This window comes from Sturnira hondurensis, unplaced genomic scaffold (genome assembly GCF_014824575.4).
Source record: "Sturnira hondurensis isolate 20B ecotype Veracruz unplaced genomic scaffold, ASM1482457v3 Scaffold0021354, whole genome shotgun sequence".
In the NCBI taxonomy this organism is placed as follows: domain Eukaryota; kingdom Metazoa; phylum Chordata; class Mammalia; order Chiroptera; family Phyllostomidae; genus Sturnira; species Sturnira hondurensis.
In genome coordinates, this window is record NW_028093985.1 from 31,718,036 (window position 1) to 31,745,717 (window position 27,682).

The following is a 27,682-nucleotide window of genomic DNA, read 5'->3' on the forward strand; positions in this document are numbered from 1 at the left end:
AATGTCTGAGTCATGTCACTTACCTTAAAAATCTTCAGTGGCCCCTTACTAGCTTTAGAGTAGAAACTTGTTTCCTTAACATGGCTTTTAAGATACTTTGCAATGTGGCCCCAGTTGCCTTGGTCTCCTCTCACCCCTGTCGAGAAAGTGCTTTACTTACTTGCTCTGCTTAATTTTGTTCCAGTTACCCTTGGGCCTATGTGTGCCCTTCTACCCCATCCTCCCAGTTAATTTTTACTTGTTGTATTGCTTATTTCAGGGAGCCATTTATTACTCTTCCCAAATTTCTTAGCAAACTCTCCCTTAGTGCTATAATAAGTACTACCATACTTTATTGTAATTTCTTCTAATCAGAATCTCTTGTTAGATTGGAAACTCATCACTGTCAGGAAGTACCTGTTTATAATTGTATCTCTAATGCCTACTAATAATATGGAATAGTAGATGCTTAATAAATAGTAAGTGAATTAATGAGTGGGAGAATTAAATTGATTTATTATTTTACTTATGTTTTAGAGGAAGCTCGTGAAAGTGACTGGGATAATATCATTGCTTGCCATCAAGGTAAGCTGTCTTGCTCAACCTGGAACTATCAAAGATCTACAATAGGCACTTACTTTCTCAAGCCAAAAGATCTGAAGAAAGATGACATAACTGCAACGGTAAGTGAGCTTGTTTATAAGGGCATTTTCCTCCATAAAACTGTCCTATTGTGGTCTTGGCATATTGATAATAGTAGTTGAAAGAACATAGTTTAATATTTTGAAATTAGTTCCTAATAGTGTTAAGTTTTCCAGCTTTCAGAGAATTACTTTAGGTTTAAGTTAAGCTTTGCTTAATCAGAGGTAGTATGTTGGTTATTTACATTTTCTAAATACAGGATTACTCAGAATACTTTGAAAATGATGTCATCGTTTATTAATATATTTTCTCAGATGAATTATGTTGAGTGTTTGGTACTTGATTCAATGAATGTGAATCTGAAGGTTTCTTCTTTTCTTCGTATTCTTTCCTTCTTTTCTTCCTTGATTTCTTTTCATTATAACAATAGGATTTTGCTAAACCATTAATGAGTTATAGATGTAGAAATTATTTAAATTCTTTATTTCTTATTTTCTTCTGTTTGTCTATTGTGAGAAATGCTTGGTAGAGAAGTTCAGATTGCCCAAGTCTTTTTAAATTCAGCTTTTAAATGCCAGTATTTGCTTGTAAGTTTTATTCTTCTTTTAAATTTTATTTTTGTTTGCTTTTGTTAATAGGTAAGTTTTCTATTGGGTTTGGGTTTTTTTTAAGATATATTTTATTGATTATGCTATTAGAGTTGTCCCATTTTCACCCCTTTATTCCCCTCTGCCCTGCACTGCCCCTTCTACGAGCATGCCTCGTACCCCTAGTCCCCGCTTTAGTTCATGTCCATGGGTCATACATACAAGTTCTTTGGCTTCTCCATTTCCCATACATTCTCAACTTCCCCCTGTCTGTTTTGTACCTACTATTTATGCTTCTTATTCCCTGTACCTTTTACCCCATCCTCCCCACTTCCTTTCCCTGCTGATAAACCTTCTGTGATCTCCATGTTTGTGATTCTGTGATTCTGTTCCTGTTCTAGTTGTTTGGTTAGTTTGCTTTTGTTTTTGTCGTTTTTTGTTGTTGTTGTTGTTGTTGTTGTTGTTTTACATTCAGTTGTTGATAGTTGTGATTTTGTTGTCGTTTTACTGTTTCTATAAACAGTAAAATAAAATTTTGATCACTTTCTTTTTCTCAGATAAGTCCCTTTGACATTTTATATAATAAGGGCTTGGTGATGATGAACTCTTTTAACCTTATCTGGGAAGCATTTTATCTGCCATTACATTCTAAATGATAGCTTTGCTGGGTAGAGCAATCTTGGATGTGTAGCTCCTTGCCTTTCATGTCTTCAAATACTTCTTTTCAGCCCCTTCTTGCCTGCAAGGTTTGTTTTGAGAAATCAGCTGAGAGTCTTATGGGAACTCCTTTGTAGGTAACTGTCTCCTTTTCTCTTGCTGCTTCTAGGATTCTCTCCTTATCTTTAATATTGGCTAGTGTAATTATGATGTGCCTTGGTGTGTGCTTCCTTGGCTCCAACTTCTTTGGGACTCTCTTGAGCTTCTTGGACTTCCTAGAAGTCTGTTTCCTTTGTGAGATTGGGGAAGTTCTCCTTCATTATTTTTTCAAGTAAGTTTTCAATTTCTTGCTCTTTCTCTTCTCCTTCTGGCACTTCTATGATTCTGATGTTGGAACATTTTAAATTTTCCTGGAAGTTCCTAAGCCTTTCCTCATTTTTTTGAATTCTTGTTTCTTCATTCTGTTCTGGTTGAATGTTTATTTCTTCCTTCTTTGATTTAAGTACTAGTTTCCTCCCCTTCACTGTTGGTTCCCTATATATATTTCTTTATTTCACATTGCATAGCCTTCACTTCTTCCTTTAATTTGCAACTGTACTCAACAATTTTTTGAGCATCCTGATTACCAGCATTTTGAACTCTGCATCTGATAGGTTGGCTATTGCTTCATTGCTTAGTTCTGTTTTTGGAGCTTTGATCTCTTTCATTTGGGCCTTTTTTTTTTTATCTCAGTGTGCCTGTTACATAGTAAGGGGAGGAGCCTTAGGTATTGCTAGGGTGAGATAATACATATCGCTGTGGTGTGGCACTGTATGTGGAGGGGGGGTTCAAGAGGGGACAGTGGCGCTTGCTTGGCTCTGCCAGCTTTCAGTCACTTCCCCTGCTACCCATAAGCAAATTGAGCTCTTGTGATGCTGATTCCCAGGTATGTGGGCTTGTATATGTTCTAGGACCCTCTGGGTCCTTCCAACAGACTCTCCTATGAGGCTGGGAGTTTATCCCACTGCCTATCCCACAAGTTTTTACAGCCAGAGGTTTTGAGGCTTTTTTTCCTGGTCCTGGAACCTTGGGTTGTATACTCTGTGGCTCCCCAGTTGCCCCTCCCGGTTTATCTGCACGCAAATGTGGGACCACTTGGTCCTCCAGCCACCACCTTGCACGTGTCCTGTCTACCCCGGCTGCCCCTCCCCACCTGTCCTACCAGACTGAATTAGTGTTTCTTCTTTAACTCCGTGGTTGTCAGACTTCCTTACAGTTCTATTTTCTGGCAGTTTGGGTTGTTTTTTTTTTTTGTTAAATTTGTTGTTGCCCTCCTTTTGGTTGTGCAAGGAGGCAAAGTGTATCTACTCTCGCGTCTGTCTTAGCCAGGTCTCTCGGGTTTTAAGATATACAGAAGAACATTCATATTTGGCTTGCAAAAGCGTTGCCTCTGCTTTTTCTTAAACAGTTTTATTGAGATATAATTCACTCATTGAAAGTGTACAATTCAATGGTTTTAATTTATTCACAGAATTGTACAATTATTGCCAAGATTTTATCAATCTAATTTTAAAACATTCTTATCATCTCATAAAGAAATCCTGTACCTGTTAGCAGCCATCCCCATTCTCTTACTTTTCACCTCTCCCATCTCCCTAACCTAGATAGTTTACTTTTTATCTCTGTAGATCTGCCTATTCTGGGCATTCATATAATGGAATCATACAATATATGGTGTTTGTGATTGGCTTCTTTCACTTAACGTGATATTTTCAAAGTTTATCCACATTGTATTATAGCATGTATCAATAGTGTATACCTTCTATTCCTGAATACTAGTCTATTTTGTATAAACCACATTTTGGTTAGCCATTTGTCAGTTAGTTCATGGACATATGTGTTCATTCTACTTTTTGACTGTAAATACTGCTATGAATATCAGTAAACAGTCCTTTATGTGAACATAAGCTTTGCTTCTCTGCATTTATGTCTAGGAGTTGAATTGTTAGGTCATAATATAGCTCTGTATATTTAACATTTTTGAGGCACTCTCATCCAGTTTTCCAAAGAGGCTGTGTCATTTTACATTCCCACCAGCAATATGTAAAGGTTCTAATTTCTATACATCCTAGTCAACACTTGTGATTGTCTTTTCTTTTGATTATTGCCGTCCTATTGGGTATGAAGTGGTATCCCATATCCCATTGTTGTTTTGATTTGCATTTGCCTCATGACTTAATTATAATAACTATTTCTTCATATTCTTATAGGCTGTTTTTATATCTTCTCTGAAGGAATTTTATTTAAATCCATTGTCCACGTTAATGGGATTACCTTTTTATTACTGAGTTATAATAGTTCTTTATATAATCTGGATTCAAGTACCTTATCAGATATATGATTTGTAAATATTTTCTTCCATTCTGTGGGCCATCATTTTGTTTTCTTATTGTCACTTGCTGCCTAAGAGTTTTAATTTTGATGAAGTCCATCTTTTTGGGGGTATTGCTTGTGGCTTTTGAAAAATCATTGCCCAATCCAAAGCTATGAAGATTTATTCATGCAATTCTTTCTGAGTTTCATAGTGTTAGCTGTTAGATGTAGGTCTATAATCTTTTCTGAGTTAATATAGATATCTAGTTGTTTAACATCATTTGTCCAGAAGATTATTCTTTTCCAATTGAATGGTCTTGGCACCCTTGCCCCAAATTATTTGACATAATGTGAGGGTTTATTTCTGAACTCTCAATTCTGTTTTATTCTATATGTCCATAGTTATGTCAGTGCCACTGTCTTGACTATGGTACCTTTTACCTTTGTAGTAAGTTTTGAATTCAGGAAGGTTGAATCTTCTAAGTTTATTCTTATTATCCACAAGATTGCTTTGGCTATTCTGATCCCTTATATTTCCATATGAGTTTCAGGATCAGCTTGTCATTGTCTGCAAAGGAGGCAGCTAGGATTTTGAAAATACTTATTAAAAGTTTTAACTTCTGCATGATTCTATTTTGTACAGATTTCTTTGTAAGCATTCTTGCCGTATTATCCATAGTATAAAAGTCCAGACTTAAGATTATGTAGTACTTTCTAAACCATTGAGAGTATGTCTTAAGTTTTCCTGCTCCATTTTAAATAGCTGTTATAGTACTAGTGGTAATGAAAATTACAGCCAACTTTTTGTGTGTACTTACTTTGTTTCAGGCTCTCTGCGTTGAACATAACTATTTTACATTATCATCACAACAGTTCTATGATATGGTCTATTGTTAGCCACTTTTTATAGACAATAAAACTAAGACTTAATGTAATGAGTAATATGCCTAGGGGCAGTGAAACTATTGTAGTAAATGGAAGAGCTGGGATTTGAACCTAGGACCTGTGTTCTTAACTCACAGCCTGTAATGGTCACTCATAGACCATTTGGGGGGTGTGTGTGTGTGTTTGTGTGTGTGTGCGCACATATGTGTATACACACACAGTGATACATAGTCAATTGCCTGGCATACTCTGCTGCCTAGAATAAAGCCAGTAACCAGTAAGTAGCAAACAAAAGTATTTATCAGAGAACCCATGCGCTAAAGTACAGTTTGTTACTCACAGGTAACCCTTTCAGCTTACTCATTTTGCTTTGTTTATACTGCCTTTGATAAGAGGGTAAAATGAATAAGAAAAGGAGATTACCAGAAGCAGGCCCACTAATAACAATAAATCCTATTAAAATAAACACAAGTTATAAAAAGTAGAGTTAAGTTTGGTTATATTTTCTTTCTTTCTTTCTTTTTTACATCAGTGTGTGGTTGCCTCTCGTGCATCCCCTGCTAGGAACTGGCCTGCAACCCAGGCATGTACCTTGACTGGGAATCGAACTGCCATCCTCTGGTTCACAGGCCCATGCTCAATCCACTGAGCTACACCAGCCTGGGCTGGTTATGTTTTCTTAGATAATAATTTATTCATACATCATAGAAAGGAGGTAGAACCAAGCAGATGTTTCTTATATACCCAAATATAATTATATTATATTTAACAAAATTAAAGAAGCAAATTTATTTATCATGATATACTTTGAAAAAATAAGATAATTAGTAGATAAAAACATTTTGGAAGCTATAAAGTACAATAAATGTTATTTTCTGCGTCACTCATGTTTAAATTTTTTTCCTAAGGCACTGGATATAACTTCTTGTGGAAACTTTGCTGTAATCGGTCTCTCATCAGGAACTGTAGATGTATATAACCTGCAGTCTGGTATTCATCGAGGAAGTTTTGGTGAAGATCAAGGTATTGAATTTTACTTCTTTTTCTCTTTTAAAACATAATATAGATAGATATAAGAGTAATAACTGTCATTGGCATTTATTAAATTCTTGAGTACCAGCCATTTTGCTATAAAATTTTTGTTTTCTTCTTGCTTTAAGCACAAAGAAAGCAGGAAGATCTTAACTGTTTTTTGAAACCTTTGTGCATTAACCTAATAGACTTTGGTTTTACTGGAGCAATGTAATCTTCTCCCTACTGCCTAAAATTCAGAGTAGTTTCAAAATTTGGGGGAAGGTAAATAGTGGAACTTAGATATTTTAATAAAGAAATTGCTCTTTTTTCTTTTTTTCTTATATCTCTTTTTCTTTTAACATGTGCTTTAAAGCTCATAAAGGGTCTGTTAGAGGTGTTGCAGTGGATGGATTAAACCAGTTGGCAATTACTACTGGTAGTGAAGGATTACTCAAGTTCTGGAACTTTAAAAACAAAATTTTAATACATTCTATGAGCCTCAACTCATCTCCAAATATGATGCTGCTACATAGAGACAGGTAAAGTTTACAGGATGAGTTTTCTTGGTATTCTTGGTAAAAGTTCTTAATTTCAGTAAAGTATATAACTTACCAAGTGGGAAAAATCAGACTTTTAATATAAAAGAACAGTGTTTTGCTTAATTTCCCCCAAAGATACACTTGATTAAAGAAAGTGAAAATGACTGAGGTTTTAGTTCAAGGTGTTGTCTGTTTGTTTACTAAAACTGATGAATTTATTTTGCTAGTGGCATTCTGGGACTCGCCTTGGATGACTTCTCCATTAGTGTTCTGGACATAGAAACTAGGAAGATTGTCAGAGAGTTTTCTGGACATCAAGGCCAAATAAATGACATGGTAAAACAAACTAGATGTCTAAACAAAACTTGACTCATTTCTATTTCTGTTTAGGTTAAAAATCTTCAGATAATTAAAACAATGTTATCCTTTAATAGCATTAAACCACTCATCGTAGGAGGATATTCAAAAGAAGAAATTTGGAGACTAATTTTCAAAAAGATTTTTAAGGAAGACAGAATTTAAAGAAGCCTAATGTTTCTCAGGGCATTAATGCTATTAGATTAAAATATACTTTGGAGATTGAATGATCCATTGAAACCTAAGTATATCAGTTTGACTTAGTACTAAACCAGACTGAAGGAACTTATTTCTGGTTTTCTACATGCATGACAAGTTGATACTAGGGGACTTGGAATGTCTGGTACCTGGTTTATTCGTTTTGTTTTATTTCTAGAGTCTTTATAGCCTAACTCCAAAACAATTTAATTAATAATGTGTTTTTGCTTACTGTTATGTTCTTATTGTGGGATATATGATATTATAAGGAATACTGTAGTTTAAAAAGTGTATGTAGAGGACCATTTTAAGCTTATATTGTCATTTTTGCATCAATTGCAAATACCTTGATTTACTTGAAAAGAGAAAAAAAATGAAATTTTAGTTACTGAGGGGCAGTTCAACAATTACTTATTAGTTCTCACACCAAAAATCAGAATTTGTAATGTTTATCCGTTTCCTTAAAAATAAGGGGAAAAAAGGTCAGGAAATTATGTTACTCGCAGATTGGGAGAACTACCTTATCAGCAGAATTTGTTGTGACAATGTCTGTAGAAACGAGGGTGGTAGTGGGATAATTTTGATGAAATAACATTTTTGAAAACATCTGTTAATGCCAGCTTCCTCTTCCTGTTTCTTTTTTACACTTTACTTCCAATTTGTGTGTCTGGTGTTTCTCCTACTCAGTAATAAGTTACTCGTGTTTAATTTAATCTATGAGAGTTTATAACATGGTTTTACCTATCAAAGTAATTTTTCCTATCCTTTAATATCTTGTACTATCCTGTAAATTGACCTCTGTGTACCTTCAGTTTTGAGTTTACACAGCATTACTACAGCCTGATTAACTAATTAGAGTTCATTTGTCTCAGTATCATTTGCTAATATGAATAGTCGTGATCTCTTTGATGTACTTAGAGTCCCAGATGAACACAACCTACTGCCATTATAAACCTTAATGTTTTTCCTTTTGGGCTTTCCTATATATCCAGCCTGACTGAAGCCTCAAAACATTTGCTCCAGGCAAGGAGAGCTGTTATCTATCCATTTTTAATAATAGAAAAATACAATTTCTTTAAGGTGGTATAAGTAGTTTATTGTTTAAATTTATTTTGAAAGTCTAATTATTGTAGATTTAAATCACATTTTGGAAGTGAAACATGTTAAGAAAGAGAAGGAGATGTTTAACTGAAGCTGCAAGTAAAAGTAGGACTTCTTTAGCATTGGGTTGGCCAGAAGTTCGTTTGTTTTTTTTTTCCCCTTATGATGGCTGTAGTAGTACTTAGCTGTTTTTAACTTCATTCAAAACAATTCTATTAGGTTGTGTTGTGACTGCTGTCATTATCAGCATGCATTTAAAAAAAAACTTACCAAATTTGGTGAATTTTTGTGTAGCCATTTTCATACTGAAGATGGAAGAAAATGCTCAACATTGTCAGCATGTTATGCTTCATTATTTCAAAGAAGGTAAAAACGCAGCTGGGGTGCAAAAAAAGGTTTGTGCAGTGTTTGGAGAAGGCGCTGCGATGCATCAGATGTGTCCAAAGTGATTTGCAAAATTTCGTGCTAGAGATTTGTCACTGAACAATGATGCGCCACAATCGGGTAGACCAGCTGAAGTTGACAGCAATCAAATCGAGACATGATTGAGAATAATCAGTGTTACACCATGCAGGAGATAGCCAACATATTCGAAATAGCCAAATCAATAAAGGTATTGGTGAAAATGGAAAATGTGTCTTTTACAGAAAAAAAACCTAAACAGACTTTTTGGCCAACCCAATCATTTAATATTTTAAGATAATTTGCATTCAAAATCATTTTTGATTTATTCTTAGAAAGCTAGTCTAATATATACACGTTTCAAGAAAATGTACTTTTTGTTGCTTTCACATATACAATATAACTGAAATTAGGTAACAAAATATTTCTAATTGTTCTCAGAACAACAGTTTTATATCAAAAACGATTTGTAGTCGAACATAGTTTGTTAATTGTTTATAAATATAGGAGATTCTGGAGTAAAAATGTAAAAGTAGGTGATAATGTTAAATTTTAGAACTTTTTATAATTCATGTAAAAGCCTAATCTGTATCTATAGCCAAATCAGTATTATATAAGAAATAATATTGTATTTTCTCTTTCTTTCTTTCTTTCTTTCTTTCTTTCTTTCTTTCTTTCTTTCTTTCTTTCTTTTAAGGAATCACTTTTTTTTTTTACGTTACCTTTTAGTCCCCTTATACTCCTCTCCCTCCAAGAAAGGGTACTTTCTGTTATATGAAATAAGGACATCTAAATTTTGTTCAAACTTAATTTTTCATGTAGCCTGCTTCTTTTCCTTTCTTGCATTCTTTAAGCTGTTAAAAATGCAGACACAAACTTATACAAACATAAATAAACACATGTATACATCTATACAAATACACACAAGTTATATATGTGTTTTGTTTTTTAATCGAAAGGCTTTCAGTCCTGATGGTCGTTGGTTAATAAGTGCTTCAATGGATTGCTCTGTTAGAACTTGGGACCTTCCTTCTGGCTGGTGAGTTTTTAAATCCCTAACCTCTATCAGAAGATTTCTCAATCATTGCCTTTTTTTTACTTGTAGTAAATGGATCATGTGCTTTTAAAAATATGAATGTATCTGGGAATTTTTTTCACTTGGTATTTTATTTTTAGAATGTTTTTGACCTCTTAAAACAGCAAGGATTAGTGCTATAAAAAATAATAGTGAGGAAAATCCAGTTTCTCTTCGGTTTTCTGTTTCTGCAAAATTGAGATATAGAGCCCTGGTCATGTGGCTCAGTTGGTTGGAGCATCACATATCCTCCTGTACAGCAAAAGGTTGCAGGTTCCATTCTGGTCAAGGCACATACCTAGGCTTGTGGGTTCAGTGTCTGATCAGGGCAGGTACAGGAGGCAACCGAGAGATATTTCTCTCACATTACTCTGTCTCTTTCTCTCCTGTCTGTCTCAAATCAGTAAACATAGAGGGTGAGGATTTAAAAAACATCAAAAAAATTGAGATGTACAAGTCAGTTGCATAAACCTTACAAAAGTTCATTTGGCCATTTTGATATTTCAAAGTACAGCTCAGACTTTATGACCCATATTTTGGTGTTGTGTTTTTCATTTGTTTTTTTCATATTGAATTTAGCTAAAAGGTCAAAAACCTTAACTTACCTTTATGTATGTTATATATTCTCTGTCTCTAACATAATTCTTGAAGGAAGACATTTTACATGCCTTCAAATGATGAAAAATGTGTATCTTAAGATTTGGGGGAAACCCAGGAGTGTTCAGAAATCTGTTTCATAGACTGAAACTTGCTACTAAAACAGCTCTTGAAGAAAAACATTATCTAAATTTTGTTAAATAATTTAAACAGTGGAAACAGGAAGAGGGAGAGGGAGATGGAGATAGATATTGTGTGTGTGCTTTGTTGTTAAAAATTTATGCTTAATTTAAAATCTTAATATTACTTAACACATATTTGCTTAGGAAGGAGTGATGGGAATAGCAAAGTATCTAATTTAACCATATTATACCATAATATGGAATATACCATAAGGAAAGATATTGGTAAGAAAATTGAGAAGGAAGATGGTACTTTTCAATCTTCTGAAATATTTTGAAATTAAAGTCTGTCCAATTCTAGTCTTTTTTCCTCAGGAATTGGATAAGCTCGTACCTGAAAGCAATTTGACCTTTAGAAAGGAAAAACCCTGATGTAGTCATTTCCCTTCAAGTTTGATATAGGAATGAGGCACAGCCATTTGTCCAGCATAGACACTGGATTTGTCATCTGTGTAACAAGAGTCTTGCTATGCTAATGAATTAGTCCAGCTCTAACAACTAGGGACCTTTGTCCCCAGCTGTGTTTCTTTGTCACTTAAAATTGAATGATTTAGTTATCTGTGTCCTTCAAGTTCAGAAAGTTCACCTAAAGTTGGTACTTCCTTAATTTGGTTTAAAAAACCCTCTTTAAAGGGGCATCATTAGAAATATTGGTAGTCTGTTGTTTCATGGACTTTTACTGTTTTTCTAAAAATGAATGTTATAATTTGAATTGCTTTAATTACACTAGGAAGTTGTACAAGTAATAGAGTTGACATATGCCTTTTTCATTTTCCTTTTTAGTAGTTGTGGTTCGCCTTGGATGAGGGAGATAGGTTAATGTTCAGTAGTACTAAATTGGCAAAATATTTTTTAGAAGTGACAAATTTATCTTTGGAAAGGAAAATTGGGATCTGAAAACACTTAAATCTGTGAATCTCTCACTCAGCATTAGTCTTTTTGCTAAACTTTTGTATCAGTAAATAATTGAGCAGGTATAAATTTGACAGGTTTTCAAATAACTTATTTTTAGGTGAGCACTGAGGCAATATTAAGTGAATACAGAAGAATCCCAAGAAATGAATCAGACAGGGATTGATAGAAGAAAATGTAGTATCTCCACTGATTGAACCAAAGTCTATATTTTTAATAAAGACAAAAATAACTACTACTTTGGTTAAGATTGGAAGTGGAATGAATGAGAAATCTTGAAAAGCAATATCACACAACTGCTGCTGTCTAATTGCAGCTAACAGTTACCATGAGCTGCTGGGCACTTTATGTACTTTTATTTTTCATCTTCCCTCATGTCCTAATGGGTGTAGGTACTATTAATTACTATTACTAGTCCCATTTCACAAATGGGAAACCGGAGGCCCCGAGAGAAGTTAAGTGATTTGCCCAAGGTGGCACAGTTTGTAGATGACATTTTGCTGCAATGAGCATTGGAGGAAAAAAACAGATTTCCCAACAGCTGTGTTACCTGCCTTCCTCAGGTTGTGTCATGTGTTATAAGGATGATTTTCCCGATGTAGAAGATAACAGGGAAGTGAGTGATGAGTATTTCATACATAGCCATATGTACCTGTTGGGGCTTTTGATTCCCATTGTAAACCATAATTAGTATGACAGTCTTTGGAGATTCCTAGTTCTTCCTTCAATTAGTAGCTTTGTCATTTACATAACATGTTAAATATTTAAAGAATGAGTATATTCATTGCATAATTTGAAAAGTAAAACTGTTCGTGAGTAAACCTTGGGTGTGGTAACATACAGGTATATCCACCTGGAATCGTGCCTATCTAAAACAAATTGCATAGCTACTGAACTGGTTGGATCCTGTAAAGTTCTTTTAAAATACATAAAATGCTCTTGTGTTTGTAGGAATATCAGAGAAGCAGAGGTGAAATTTTTCATCCCAGAAATTATGTCATTTTATACCTCTGCCTTCTTTTATTTGTTTTCCAGCCATTGGAAGTTCAGGTTGAACTCCTTTGTGGGTCACCAAAGTATAAAATAGCTTTAATAGAATTTCACATTTTGTTCTGCCTTATTTTCTGAGGAGCATTATTTGAGAATAATTGGAATTATTTTGCATTTCTCACCGAAGCAAAACCATCCTTTTGTTCTATTCATTAAAGATTCGTGTGGAAGGTGATTCCATCATTTTGGAGATTGAGCATCTTGACACTGTCTGCATTTGTTAGGGATGTAACCAGAAATGACTTAGTGTGCAGGACTCTGTGCTTGAAAGTCTGATTTCTTACAGTGGCTATTGGAATTGGCAGGAGACTGTATGATAGTTAGGTCTGGGCTTAAGTCTGCACACTTAACACTTTATGAGCTACTGTGGCAATGTAAAATGTGCTGTGTATATGGAAACCACCTTCCTCAATTTGATGCTTTTACATAATGGAAGGTCAGTCTAACCACACACAATAGCTGTGGAATCAAGTTGCACAATGAATTTGGTAAAACAATTAATAGTACTACATAAAATAAATTAGCCCGAGCAGATTCCCTTTTTAACAGATAGATTCTAAATGTGTTAGGAAGTTTCACTCATATACCGACCTTTTTGGCGAATAAATACTGATCAAGACAAGAAAGGGTTAGATCTGAAATTGCTGTTTTTAGGCTTAATAATCATCTATATAGATTGGAATAATATGTCTGTTCTGCATTGCTTGGGTTAAATGAATTTAACATAAAAAAGTTAACAGTCACTGGTGTAAGTGTTTACTAATGTTTCCTTTTCCCCAATTCTCTTGACTCCCAAAAGAAGCCATTCTTGTGAGCTTCCAAAATAGGGTTGAACACAAATCAGATTTTACTACTCACCTTTCCCCCCCATTCCTGAGAATTAAATAGTGGTCATTGTCCTGAACACACATCCAGGTATGCTTCTACTGCTCCTAAACTTATTGTTGTCTTTCTGTCTTGTATTATTACTTAGGGCTTACATTATAATCACATTGTGAATATATTGAGAGAGAGATTTTATCATGGACAAGTCACTTAATGTCTCTACTGGAGAGTCTTCATTTACATTTGAATTGCTCAGGAATCACCAGTGTGTAAATGTGCTGTTGAGCTGCCTAGTATACCTTTAGTTCCAGCAGTGTTTTCTACCGAGTTTATAGTGATCCCAGTGCAGAGTGCTTGGGTGACAGTCTTGGCTTAACTTTTCTACGTTGAGCAAGCTTTTAAATGTTACTGGGCCTCATTTTTCTGATCTATGTAGTGGAGACAGATCTGCCTCATAGGGTTGTGAGGATTAAATTAGTAGACTCAAGGGCTTAGGATACTTAGAGCATGGAATACTAAAAAAAAACCCTACTAACTGCTGTTACTGTTTTTCTTGAAATGCTTTATTTAATGTAGATTCTGAACTTCAGTCATTTTGTTGTGCCTTCCCATGGATAATGGACTGGTTTCAGTGAGTGAAGTAGTTTTTAAAACAGCCGTGGTTAAAGGTATTCACACCCTTAAGCCAACCTAAGAAGCTTCCTTTGCAGATCATTCTTTGCTCATTAAATTCACTCCTATCACTTCCTGCTGTCACCATTCTAGTTCAGATCTTTATTGCCCGTTAGATGACTATTACCATAATTTCACTCTTCTTCCTGTTCACATATGCTCTACAGCCTAATGGCAGATTTTTAAAAAATATATTTTATTGATTATGCTATTACAGTTGTCCCATTTCCCCCCTTCACTCTCCTTCACCCTGCACACCCTCTCCCACCCACATTCCCGCCCTTTAGTTCATGTCTATGGGTCATACATATAAGTTCTTTGGCTTCTACATTTCCTATACTATTCTTACCCTCACCTGTCTATTTTCTACCTACCACCTGTGCTACTTATTCTCTGTACCTTTTTCCCCTCTCTGCTCTTCCCACTCCCCTGTTGATAACCTTCCATTTGTTCTCCATTTCTGTGGTTCTGGTTTTTGGGGTTTTTTAAAAAGATTTTATTTATTTTTAGAGAGGGGAAGGAAGGGAGAAAGAGAGAGAGAGACATCATCGTGTATTGTGTAGTTGCCTCTTGCGTGCCCCTGCTACTGGGGACCCACCTACAGCCCAGGCATGTGCCCTAGACTGGGAATCAAAACAGCAACCCCTTTCATTCACAGGCCAGCAATCAATCCACTGAGCCACACCAGCAGCCAGGGGGCAGTTTTTTTGTTTTTGTTTGTTTGTTTGTTTTTGTTTTTTTATGAAAGTGAAGATTACACTACTCTTTGCTCAAAAGCCTTTTGTGACTTTTCATTGATCAAAAATAAATATAAACTTAGCTGTTTGGTATTCAAGACCCTGTGTGAAGCCATAAGCTTATGTACTAAACTGCACTCCTCACTAGACCCAGTTTGTTTTCCTTTGCCTTGCCCTTCACACTTCCCGCAGCCATGATGTGCTTTCTCTACTGTCACCATCCATTGAAATCCATTTGGAAAGCTCATATCCAGTGCTCTGTTCTCTCAGAAGGCTACACTGAGTCTCCTACCTGGGTGTAGTTGCTCTGCATTCTTCCCCAACCTTTCAACCCCTCCAACTTTTAAAAGCTGTGAAACTGGTTGTTATATGTTGCTTTATGGTTATGCTTCATAGACTGAATTCTTTTATATTAATCATGTGTAGCATGGTTACCTATGTGAAAAACAGAATTGCTCAAGTTTCATTAATATTCTCTTACTATTTGAAGCCATTTTATTTTTGTTTCTCTTGTTACCTAAGTCTTATATTATTTCCACAGGGATAACAAAAATACAAGAGGAATTACTGAAAGTTAGAAATAGTAAATGTGTGACATCTTCAGAATTGTACCAAGTCAGTCTACTAAAATGACATTCTAAAAAAAAGAGTGTTTTCTCCTGTATTCTCCCTGCCAAAACTTTCTGTGTTTAATTGGTCAATTTGATATTCTGGGTCGTTCTCATTAAGAGAGATTATTTTCACATAATAACTTTGTTGACAGAGCTCTTTGTTATTAATGACTTTCTGGTGTTGGTGATTTTTAAAAAACAAAAACAAAAATTTTCTGCATCTCTTATCTCAGAATCTTTTAACAAAAATTTATTTTGTGAATTAAATGCTGTCATAGAGTTTGAATACTTTAACATCTTGATCATTTTATAGCCTTGTAGACAGCTTTTTGTTGGACTCAGCTCCTCTCAATGTTACTATGTCCCCTACCGGAGACTTTCTGGCCACTTCCCACGTGGACCACCTTGGAATTTATCTGTGGTAAGTTCTTTCATAGAGTTTCGTTCAGGGTAAAGAGGAGTTCTGGAAGGTGTTGTCAGGCATGCATGGTTGAGATACCTTTATCCAAGTACATATTCTAGACCACATAATTGATTTTTACATGTTATCATATTTAGCTTTTGTTTGCAGAAAGAGTAATTGAATTTTGAAATGTTAGAAAGAGAGTTCCCAGACAGGTCCTGGCCCTTCTGCTGCTAGCACCCATTTTGTAATGACTGAAATCATTCTGGAATCTGAATGAAATCATAATCATTCAGATTTATGATTATGAAGTCATTCATAATCATAAATCATAATGATTTATGAAATCATTCATAAATCACATAAAGATACGTACATGGTCATCTTTCAACTCCACCGTAATGAAATGTAAAACTTAAAGATAAATGGTCCCTCATCTGGGCCTAGAAAAGTTTTTTGGCTGTATCCTGAGTACAGATGTCTTCTTTTAACTGCTATTATTGAAGAAGAGAAGAAAAAATACTTCTTTTTCTAATTATAAAATTTTATAATTAAATTATTAGGATACTAAAGTAAATTCAGTATACAATAGATGTAAACTCTGGCCACCTTAATAAGTAGAATGGAGTATCTCCTGGAATCTGTGAGACTTGAATAATCAAGACAGGAAAAGAACAGTAGCTCTGGGACCTCAGCAGCAGGAGCCCACAGTACCCATATAACTTAGAACCTGGCGTTCCCAATTTGTATCTTCCGTCCAGAATAATAATGTCTGGGAAACAGAGTCTGAGTAATGCACTTTGAGATAGGAAGCTGCATCTTGATTAGTCATGGAGGGTCATGGTGCGGGGTCAAAGTAGCAGAAACCCCCTAGGGAAGGGGAAATCTGTGATTATTTATAACCTTAAGGCTCTGATTATCTTAGTCTCTCTCTGACTTAATTCTGAGTCCATCCTTCCTTTAGTTAGTTGTTATTTCCATAAATGAAGGTTGACAACTGTCAAGACAATATAAATATATGGAGGTTATGTTACTTTGTGAAGTATTTATTATCCAGTACTGACTCTCAGATAAATACTTTTTACTACCACATTAATAATGTTTATGTGATGACATCTCTGACGTGAATCAGGCATTTTCAAATTAATACTATGTATTTTTGAGATTTTTTAAAACTTGTAAGCGATTGGAATTTATAACCAAATTCAAGATTGTAGAAGTAATGGAAGGTTTGTTTTGTTTTGTTTTGTTTTTTACCAGTAATTGATTTTCCAAAATATATTCTTAAGTTTTAAAGTACATCTTATGTTTTTATTTCTCAGGTCCAATGTTTCCCTGTATTCCGTTGTTTCATTACGGCCACTTCCCGCAGATTATGTTCCTTCAGTAGTGATGCTTCCTGGTACTTGTCAAAGCCAAGGTAATCATGAAATAGTGAAATGATTTTTGAAGTGTAATACCATAAACGTAACAGGGAGGTATTGCCACTGAAGGCAAAGTTTAATGCCTTCAACCAAAGTATTTTTTAACTGAAGTGAAATATTTTGAATGACTTTGCATTTTTTTAAAAATATGATTGAGCCCTGGCTGGTGTAGCTCAGTGGATTGAGCACAGGCCTGCGAACCAGAGGATCGCGGTTCGATTCCCAGTCTGGGCACATGCCTGGGTTTCAGGCTGGTTCCCTGAAGTCCAACTCCCAGCAGGGGACGTATGAAAGGCAACCATACATTGATGTTTCTCTCCCTCTCTCCTTCCCCCGTAAAGATACATAAATAAATAAAATCTTAAAAAATATATATGATTGATACGGCATTGAAAAGATATTTAATAGTGTACCAGCAGAGAAGTGTTTTGGGTCTAGTGATGGGAGTTGGAGTCAGTATGAGAAGATGAGGAAATGAAGTAAATAGAAAGAGTTTACAAGTCTACACTGAGTAAATGTTTTATGAAATACTAATAGATTTAGAATGAATTAAATTGCTTTTACATGATAAAAATATCATTGTGCTATTTTTTTAACCTGAAATTTTCTGTTTTAAGATGTAGAATTATCAGAAGAAACCATAGAACAAAGTGATGAAATGATAGAATATGACTCCCCAGAACAGTTGAATGAGCAGTTGGTAACTCTATCACTCCTTCCTGAATCACGGTGGAAAAACCTTCTTAATCTTGATGTTATTAAGGTAATACTATAGTACACTTAATATTTGCCCTTAAAGACACATTCCAGAAGCATGTTCTTTTGTATAGATAGCTTCTCCTACTTTGAGAGCTTTAGGGGAAGTAGTTAATAAAGAGAATGCCATTTAGTTGAATTTTGTTTAATCCAGTGTGATGATAGGTTCTGTTTCTATATATGTATTATCTTGGAGAGCAGTCAGTAGTTCTTTGAACATAGAAAGAGTATAGCCTGTAACTACAGATCTATTAAAAATTGACTATATTAATTCTAGCCTATAAAGTTCTTTAACTTCTAAAACAAAAAATTATATATTGCCACTATAATGTATAACATCTATTGCTAGTCATTTGGAGACAAAAAGACTTTCACTGTTCTTTTGAAAATTAAACTTCAATTATCCTTTATCATCCCATACTCTGCTCTGTCAGCTGTAGGAAAATGTTTAGAGCTTGCTGACGTAAACATGTAAGTTAATAAGAACTAGGTATTATGTAATCTGTGACAATGGCACTGAAAAAAACCTAGCCCCTTTGTACTTGAAGACATTACAATTTCACATGAAAAATGGACAATAATGGCATAAATTAATGTTTTCAAAGTGAGTATCGTGGCCCCTCATTTGTGAGTAGCAAAAGCAATTGAAAGGAATAAACTAGAGTAGAAAATTTCAGAGGTTGTCCTCTTACAATGCTGTGTTGCTTTATGAAGCACATACACATTCCCTAGGGGTTGTGTGTGTGGGAAGTCACACTGTGGGCTGCCAGGAAAAAAGGGTAAGGAATGCTGACAGGTACCTGTGACAAAGTGGTAAGTATTTTTGTGAGTAATAATTCAGTGCCTCAAAATATATGAGTGTCTTGAGTAAGGAAAGAAACGTTTTCACGTGTTAATTTTCCTTACAGAAGTTAAACATGTTTGTTTTTTCTTGCTCACTTTTTGAGAGATTGGGCATCAGCATAAAGGTATGTTGTGTTGGAGCGTAGTTGTAAAATGTCTCCATCACGTTGTTGATTTAATCTGTTAGCTCAAGGGAGTATTCAGTGGAATATCTTTAAAAGCAATGCATGAAAGAGTGTAAGTAGATGAGTGTGAAGGGAACTGTCAGAATAATGCCCAATTAATTGAGCTAAATTTTTGGACTACTTCTGTTCCTTGCTAAAATATAGTTTGTTCTGCATAAAAAACTGAGTGAATAATTTTATAAGGTAAATGCTTACAGCTCTAATGTTTTTATTTCCTGATGAATGAAAGAAAGTTTTTATATCCTGTGGGAAATTTTTCTACTTTTATTTTCCTTAGGAGATTGGTAATTTCCATAGCACTATGGAATGCCTCCAAAGTCTATTTTTATTTTTATTTACAACTCAGGTACTATCTCCCTTCTAACTCCAGAACAGTGAGTTTGAAGGGTAACTGGGATTTTATTAGTCTCTGCTGTCCAAAGAAGTGGTGTGTTTACCCTGTCATTTAGCAGTACCTGTTTGCCACGAGGCCATCAGTGTCCCTGGCTTTCTTTCAAAAAGAGATCTCTAGGATTACAGAGCTACTAGGAATGTAGTAGAATATAAAGGGATGGAAGAGGAATAGTGTACAGTGAAATTGTGAGACTCCTTTATCAGGCAGTTTACCATAGAAAGGCTCTTCGTCAAGTGCTCTTGATACAGTAACACAGTCGTTAAAACTAAGTCATGTCAGTAGTTTTAAATTTAAAATTTTACTGATTAAATTTTTACTAACACAGCATTTTATAAACAAGCAGTAATGTTCTCTGGTTCTTAAAAATACAAAGTAATGAGGAAAAATTTTTCAACAAACTAGAAGAATTAGGGATATGTTTCACAAAAAAAAAGTCATCTAATTACTTCTAATGGTAGCATTTACTGCTTGCTTCAAATTTTAATTTGAGAAATTGTTGAGCATTTATATAAATTTTGCTTTCTAGGCCATTTTATTTAAAAAGTTGTTTTTTAATATGAAAGTAATTCAAAAGTGCTTGATTATTGTTTCCTCACCTAAATATTTGTATAAATAGTCATGTTTCAGGAAAGTGAGTTGTTTTTCTTAGGGCTTCTCCCGAACCCTGTTGTTTTTCTTCTGCCTTGTCACCACGGGTCCTGGAGGTTTGCCTGGGAAAGCCCACCTTCAAGATATCTCTGATGTTGATTTTATTTTGGCATTCTAATTTGGAAAATTTTCATTTTTCCATTACCTTTTGGACTTTATTTTTAAATCAATTGTGAATTAAATATTAGAAACTATTGGCTAGATAATTACTTGCTAGTCTTTCCTTTTCTCATTTTCTCTTAATCAGAAAAAGAATAAACCAAAGGAACCTCCCAAAGTGCCCAAAACAGCACCATTTTTTATACCAACAGTTCCTGGCCTTGTACCCCGGTACGCTGCACCAGAACAAAACAATGATCTCCAACAGGTAAGACACAACTTGGGGCCTTCTAACTATATGGGGGAGGGTTGTATTATGCATTGATAGTTCTTTACCAAGACACAGTTTTACACATATGGAGTACACTAATGATAGCTTTTAATTATATTATACGTTTTTTTTTTGCTACACTTGTGTTCTTTGAGTAACATGTATTTATTTTTCTTCAAGTCTAAAGTGGTAAATCTTGGAATTTTGGCTCAAAAATCAGATTTCTGCTTGAAACTTGAAGAAGGACTGGTAAATAATAAATGTAAGTTAAATTATAAAATATTTTACCAAGTATCTTCAGCTTATTTTACTTTATATGAAGAGAAATTTAATGAAATATTAGCATATTTCTTAGCTGAAAGAAGATGATAAAAACTAAAAAGGTTGAAACTTTGGTTTTATTCTGAAGAAATTTTGGCTTTTTGTTATATTCATTTTTGCTATATTAAATCAGTGACACTAAATTCAGATGATAATTGATACTAGAATAATCTTTTGAAAATATTTTATACTTTATGGAAAATTAGATTTTCTTTTTTTTTGCTTTTTTCAAATTTTTGTTTTTATTTACAAAAACAGTTTGTAGTACATTTGGGAATATAGCAGAGACTTGTTGTTTTCAGTGATTTCAGGTACTCCCAAATTATCTCATAAAAAGATCATTTTAAATTTATTGAGTTGGTTAATAATAGATTTAAATTTTGAATTTAAATTTTGAATTTAAATATTAGCGGCTATAGTCTGTAGCAGCTAATAATAAACAATAAGAGCTGTAAGCAATTAACAAAATCACAATCACTCTCTTGTTTGATTTATTCTCTTGTTTTGTGATGCGAATGTTTTTGTTTCTGTACCAAAAATCCCTCGAGTCTACATTGGCAAAGTCAGAAAATGGCACTGATGGGCAATTGTAGATGACTAAAGAATTATGGGATCATAAAAGGAGTAACTTGTTTTATTTATGGAAAGCCGGGGTCACCAAAGAAGGAAGAAAGCATTAGTGTTTAGTATATACTGAAGGACAGAAAATAAAATTTATTATACTTTTGTCATTGGTAGTGTTCCTTTTTAAAATGCTAAAAGCATACTTATTGCCATTGTAACATCAGATGCCTCACAATAAAATAGTTGTTAGTGCACAGAATATGTATTTATAGGATGCATATGAAATGAGTGTTTTACCTCTGGAAAAGAAGTAGATTTGGGATGGGTAAGAATAATATACGGTATTTCTGTACTGTTAGTATTAATAATAAAGGTGTGGTACTTTATAATTCTTTAACAAGAAAAAAGAAAGTTAAATAATTTCCCCCACCTCATTCTATTTCCATTTGTAACTATTATTGATCATTTGTTATATTTTAGAACAAATATTTGCTGTATTTTTATAGCCTTCTTATGTTTAGATTTGTTCTGATTTATTTGTGAGCATCTTAAAAGTATGTTGCTAGGCATTAATTAGATTTCCTTTAGTAGCCTTAACAACAGGAAAAACCTTAAATTACTGAAAATGTAAAAAAAAGTAGTGCTTTTAGTACTTATTTATTGTATTACTCTCATCATTTGCCCAGTTTTATTTAATCTAGGGGTTATTTCACTTAATAGGAAAACATTAACCCACAGAAAGAATTTCCTGTGCAATATATATGTGTTGCTTGGGATATGAAATGAAAACTGTAGTTTCCTAACTGAACTGATTATAGGTAATAACTGAATTATTTTTAAAACTTAATACAGATGAAGCTGCTCTTAACCTTCTGAAAGAATTAGGCCCATCAGCAATTGAAACAGAGCTGCGAAGCTTGTCTCCTGAGTGTGGCGGGTCTGTAGAAGTTATGCAGAGTTTTTTAAAAATGATCGGCATGATGTTGGACACAAAGCGTGATTTTGAGTTAGCCCAGGCATACCTAGCGCTGTTTCTGAAGGTGAGTCCAATATAAGACAGTACTTCAGTGTTTTCCTTCCTCGAGAGTAATGTCCAACAACACTTTCTGCAGAGGTGGAAATATGCTCTATCTGTACTGTCTGTGCAGCATAGCCACCATTTGTCTCATGTGGCTACTGCAACTCAGAAACTGAAGTTTTTATTTTATAGGAATTTACTTAAATTTAAACAACTATGCCTAGTGACTACCTCATCGGACAGCTACACTGTGCCGCTTTTTTTTTTTTTTATAGCACAAATTTGCTCCAACTCAGACTTTCTGTCATCCGTGTGATTCAACATAATAAGCTATTAACTTTTAAGTAGTTACACTGTGGCTGCTTTTCTGTGATCGTGAACAGAAAGTTAGATTTTATATATTTTTTTCCTTCTACTCTTGAAATTAAAATATTTACTTGTCTTTGTTGAAGGATTCCAAGTGATTTGGAAATAACAGAATTGCTTTTATGACTAATATAGTGGAGAACTCATGCATCTTTCAGAGTACAGTGTATTTAAGAAGGTACATGATGCTAATTTTTAGTGATAGCATATATGATTCTTTATCATTAATATATAAAATCTTTTCACTTGATCTATTTTTTATCCTCATCCAAGCACTTGCTTATTGATTTTAGAGAGAGGAAGGAAGGGAGAGAGGGAAAGAGGTATGGATGTGAGAGAGGCAACATCCATTGCCTCTTGTATGCTCTCCAACCAGTGAATGAACCCCCAGCCTAGGCATGTGCCTTGACCAGGAATCAAACCCATGACCCTTTATGGGTTTACAGGACAATACTGTGACCACCGGCCAGGGGTGATTATTTAAAATTATTTAAAAAGTAGATATTTAGATGGTAGCATATGGATGAAAAAAATAGAAATGTCATTGTTTCTACATTCTCCCAAATTTACCAAGTTTAGTTTCTGAATATAAATTTACTTAAATCTTTAGAAAAAGCAAAGATTACCAATGGGTTACAACAAAAAAAGAAATTTAAAGAAGCACAGAGATAGAGACTTGGTATTGGATCCGTGTCCTTGTTCCTGGATCTGTTTCAGGACTTTGCCTGAGTGGGGGGAAGGGCTGACCACTCCTCTGCTCAGGAAGTGACAGCACCTTAAAGGAATTCATGATGAGAAAAGTTTGAAGGAAGAGGGGTAGATGGGAGATGGTGATAAATCACAGTTAAGGAAAAGATATTCATAAGGGTATCTTCTGACGTTTCTCAGTAGAAAGGTTGAATCCAGAATAAACAAAGTGTTAATTGTCTTAAATTTTTTTTTCAGCTGCACCTTAAAATCCTTCCTTCAGAGCCAAAACTTGTAGAAGAAATGACAAAGTTGTCATCACAGGTGGAAGAAAACTGGATTCATTTACAATCACTCTTCAATCAAAGCATGTGTATTTTAAATTATATAAAAAGTGCTTTGTTATGAAAATAAATTTAAATGACTTTTATAAATCAAGGACTTTTATATTAAATGGGTTCAGTTTAACTCATATTTTGTTTTTCAAGTTTCATTGTGAAAGAAAATAAATGCTAGCACTAACTAGTCTGTCCTTTTCTACTTAAAAGAAAAATACTTTCTTAAATAAAATTATACCAGGCTTTCATTTTAAAGACTTAAAGAATCTACTGACATGATTTTTTTTCTGAGTCTCTTCACATCAGTTATTTTTGTATGATTTTTTTCGAATTGTTACCACAAGCTTATGTTTTTGAACATTTGTTGCATATAAGAGATGCCAGATGTTTTATGTAAAATATTGCTTGTGTTGAAGATAAAACAAGTATATAATACAGTTAAAGAAGCAGCTTTGTGATATGAAGTAAAAAGGTGTGTTCTTTCTTGGTAGCCTTTGCTGACCACGTGGATTATGGATTCTTGGAGCTGGGAGGTGTATCAGACACCAGCGCAGCCCTTTTGTAATGCAGAAGAGGAGGCTGTTCTAGTTGGCTTCCAATTTTCTAACACTGCCCAGTCCTCTGTCCATTGTAGCCTTTTTTTTACATTTATTTTTATTGTATTTTTCCATTACCATTTATCCCCCTTCCTGCAATCACCGCACACTGTTGTCCATGTCCATGAGTCCTTTTTCCTTTTTGCTCCATCCTTCTACCTCTTTACACCCTCCTACCCCCAGAACTGTCAGGCTGTCTGTCTGTGGAGAAAGGGGGACCCTTTTGCACTGTTAATGGGAATGTAAATTGCTGCAGCCACTGTGGAAAGCAGTATAGAAATACCTCAAAAAATTAAAAATGGAACTGTCTTATGACGCAGCAATTCCACTTCTGGGAATATATCCGAAGAAACCCAAAACACTAATTCAAAAGAACATAAGCACCCCTGTGTTCATTGCAGCCTTATTTATAATCTCCAAGGTATGGAAGCAGACCAAGTGTCCATCAGTAGATGAGTAGATGAAACAGCTATGGGACATTTACATAATGGAATACTGCTCAGCCATAAAAAAAAATGAACACTTTGTGACAGCTTGCATGGACCTGGAGAACATTATGCTAAGTGAAATAAGTCAAAGAAAAACTAACACCATATGATTTCACTCATCTGTGGAATCTAATGAACAAACTGGACTAACAAGCATTGTAGCCTTTCTAAGGAATGTGAGAGGCAAATTGCTACAGGAGTCAGGTGAGCAGATAGGATAGATGAGGGAATTTCCGAATTCATTGAGGATATTTCTCCAAAGGCTGTTCTTCCTTACAGATGGCCTTTTTTGGCAACTGCTGAGTGTACTTTCCTCTCATCACCCTTGTGAAACCAGATCGCTCTGGCAGTTCCTCTTTTCTCATCATTATTTTCTTTCCCTGTTGGCAAAACTTAACCAGTACATGAATTAAAAAAAAGCAATTCTCAAAAGCACAGTGCTCTAAAAACAATGCCTAGTTTATATACTCAAAGGTTGTTCATAAAGTTCATCTGGTCGCATGTGAATGCCAATATCATTCTCATTGGGATAAGGTTTCACAGAATAATCTCCACAAGGAACAGTCCTCACAGGCTGTTTTCAGTGTTGAATGTTTCAGTTAAGTGTATAAAGTAGAATAGTAAGCTGCCAAAGAAATAGGCCCATCTGGTTTTGTACTGTGTTGTTTTTCTTTTAGAAATGTTTATAAACAGAGCCACTGACCAAAATGTTAATAATGACAAATTCTAATTTGGGAAACTATTTCCCTCTCCCCCAAAAACTATAGTCTAAAGATGTGGCAAAATTCCTGTATAAGCACATACCATGTGAAGATTATAAAAGACTGAAACAGTAATAAGAGCTCTAAACTGAAACTGTATTGCTTTTATAAATCTTGAACTGAGTTTTTTCTCTTCTTCAAACAAGAATACAGAAGTTGAATGAATTGTTTTTATTGGAGGTACTGTTTTATTTAGTTACAGCCTCATCTTTAGGTAATTTTCCAGAACAATACCTGTGTGTTTGCCATCAAGTAAGGGAGGAGGAAAGAAATACAAAGGATAATTTGTGTGTATATATATTTCTAAAATAGTCTTTGAATGCTGCTTTTTCTTTAAAATTCAAATTATAAATGTATACTCGTGAAGACATCAGTAACAAGTGTGCTTTTGACAGTGACGACCTTCAATATCAATATCTTCCCTAGAAGTAAGTTAACTTTCATCTAGACCTTTTCTCTGAATGCATGTAGATGTTATATATAGCCACAGGAAATAAAATGTATAGTTTTGGTTTTTACATAAATATATGTATATATCATTTGGCAACTTTTCTACTTGGTTTCTTTTACTTCGTTATAATAATCTAATCTATTATCATATTCACAACCTATATAGCCTATAATGGAAACTTAGGTTAGATTCCTTTTTCTTTCTTTTGCTAATTACAGACTGCTGAAAGAATGTCATCCTGTGTGTCTCTTTGCATATAAAGATGTCTCTGGGTACATAAACACAATGGAATACTACTCAGCCATAAAAAGAAATGAAATCTTACCTTTTATGACAGCGTGGATGCACCTAGAGGACATGCTAGGTGAAATAAGTCAGAGGAAGACAAATACCATATGATTTTTCTTGTATATGGAATCCAAAGAACAAAATAAATAAAATAGAAACATGCTCATAGATACAGAAAATAGACTGAAAGTTGACGGAGGAAAGGGGTGTTGGACTGGGTGGAAAAGGTGAAGGGGTTAAGAAGTAGGAATTGGTAGTTACAGAACAGTCCGATGTGAATTACAGCATAGGTAATACAGTCTGTAATATGGTAATAACTGTGTGGGGCCAGATGGGTAGTTGAAATAGTGGGGGAGCCCTCTGTGCAGTACAGGATTGTCTCACTGCTATGCTGTACATCTAAAACTAATGCGAAGTAATACTGAATGTAAACTGTAGTTGAAAAATAAAAAGACTTCTCTGTAGCATAAAATATGCTTAGCTTTTGAATGGTTGGGCCAGAGTTAGGCAGTTTTAAAGAGATGCTTTAGCTGGCTTCTAAAATAGCTATTAGCAATTTATAGTTTCTCCTCATCAATGAATGACTACCTGCTCCCCCTATCACTAAGGACATTTGACACTAGGCTTTAAAAATTTTTATTAATCTAATGGGTGAAAATGTATCATAATTTAAAAATCTGATGAAGTAATGGGCATCTTTACAGATGTTTATTTTAGACCATTTCTGTATTTCTCATGTGATTTATTTTTTACACTGCTGATTTTCTATTAAATGGCTTGTCTTTTTATCTCATGTGTTAGGAATTTTTCATATAGTTTAGAAATTAGTCTTTGATGTTTGTTAATATTCTTAGTCGCTTGTCTTTAATTTTACTTATAATGTCTTTTTGTAGATGTTACATACTTATACATGGTCAAATTGATAAATAATTTTATGACTTTTATTTCAAAATATAAAGCATATATTCTGTATTTTCTTCTAAGACACTTATGTATGCACCTCGTCTTCATCTGGAATTGATTTTTGTAAAGTGTTACATACAGAGGTAGTTTTATTCAAATGTCTAAAACTATTTACCAAAGTCCATTCTTTACTCACTGATTGAAATTTGTTTTATTATGTGCTAAATTCTTTAACTGAGGTATTTAATATATCTAATGCATTGCTTTGATTATAGTTTTCTGGCACATTTACATATTTGCTGGGGGTAAAACCTAATGAGTTTTTAAAGTTTTTCAGCTATTGACGAGCATATTCTCTTGAAGTTTTGATGGTGGTTACACTGAATTTGTAGTATTGATTTGGAGACAATTGCAATGGCAGTTCTCTTCAAGAACAGTGTATGTCTTCATTACACCAGCTCTTCTGTGGGCTTCTTTTATTTTCTTACAACTTCTTTTTTCATC

The 27,682-nt window shown here is 34.4% G+C and overlaps 1 protein-coding gene across 1 annotated transcript in view; it reads left to right on the top strand.

Moving 5' to 3' along the window:
• Window positions 1-24,538, top strand: part of WDR36 (WD repeat domain 36) — a 39,437-nt gene extending 14,899 nt beyond the window's left edge. Inside the window, exons 12-23 of the mRNA XM_037032201.1 lie at window positions 517-662; window positions 6,011-6,125; window positions 6,490-6,655; window positions 6,883-6,991; window positions 9,673-9,752; window positions 15,688-15,795; window positions 17,100-17,197; window positions 17,819-17,964; window positions 20,275-20,394; window positions 20,578-20,659; window positions 22,135-22,322; window positions 23,612-24,538. Coding sequence (XP_036888096.1) covers window positions 517-662; window positions 6,011-6,125; window positions 6,490-6,655; window positions 6,883-6,991; window positions 9,673-9,752; window positions 15,688-15,795; window positions 17,100-17,197; window positions 17,819-17,964; window positions 20,275-20,394; window positions 20,578-20,659; window positions 22,135-22,322; window positions 23,612-23,761 — 1,508 coding nt within the window. The 3' untranslated portion in view covers window positions 23,762-24,538. The remainder of the gene's footprint in view (window positions 1-516; window positions 663-6,010; window positions 6,126-6,489; window positions 6,656-6,882; window positions 6,992-9,672; window positions 9,753-15,687; window positions 15,796-17,099; window positions 17,198-17,818; window positions 17,965-20,274; window positions 20,395-20,577; window positions 20,660-22,134; window positions 22,323-23,611) is intronic.
• Window positions 24,539-27,682: the final 3,144 nt, after the last annotated feature.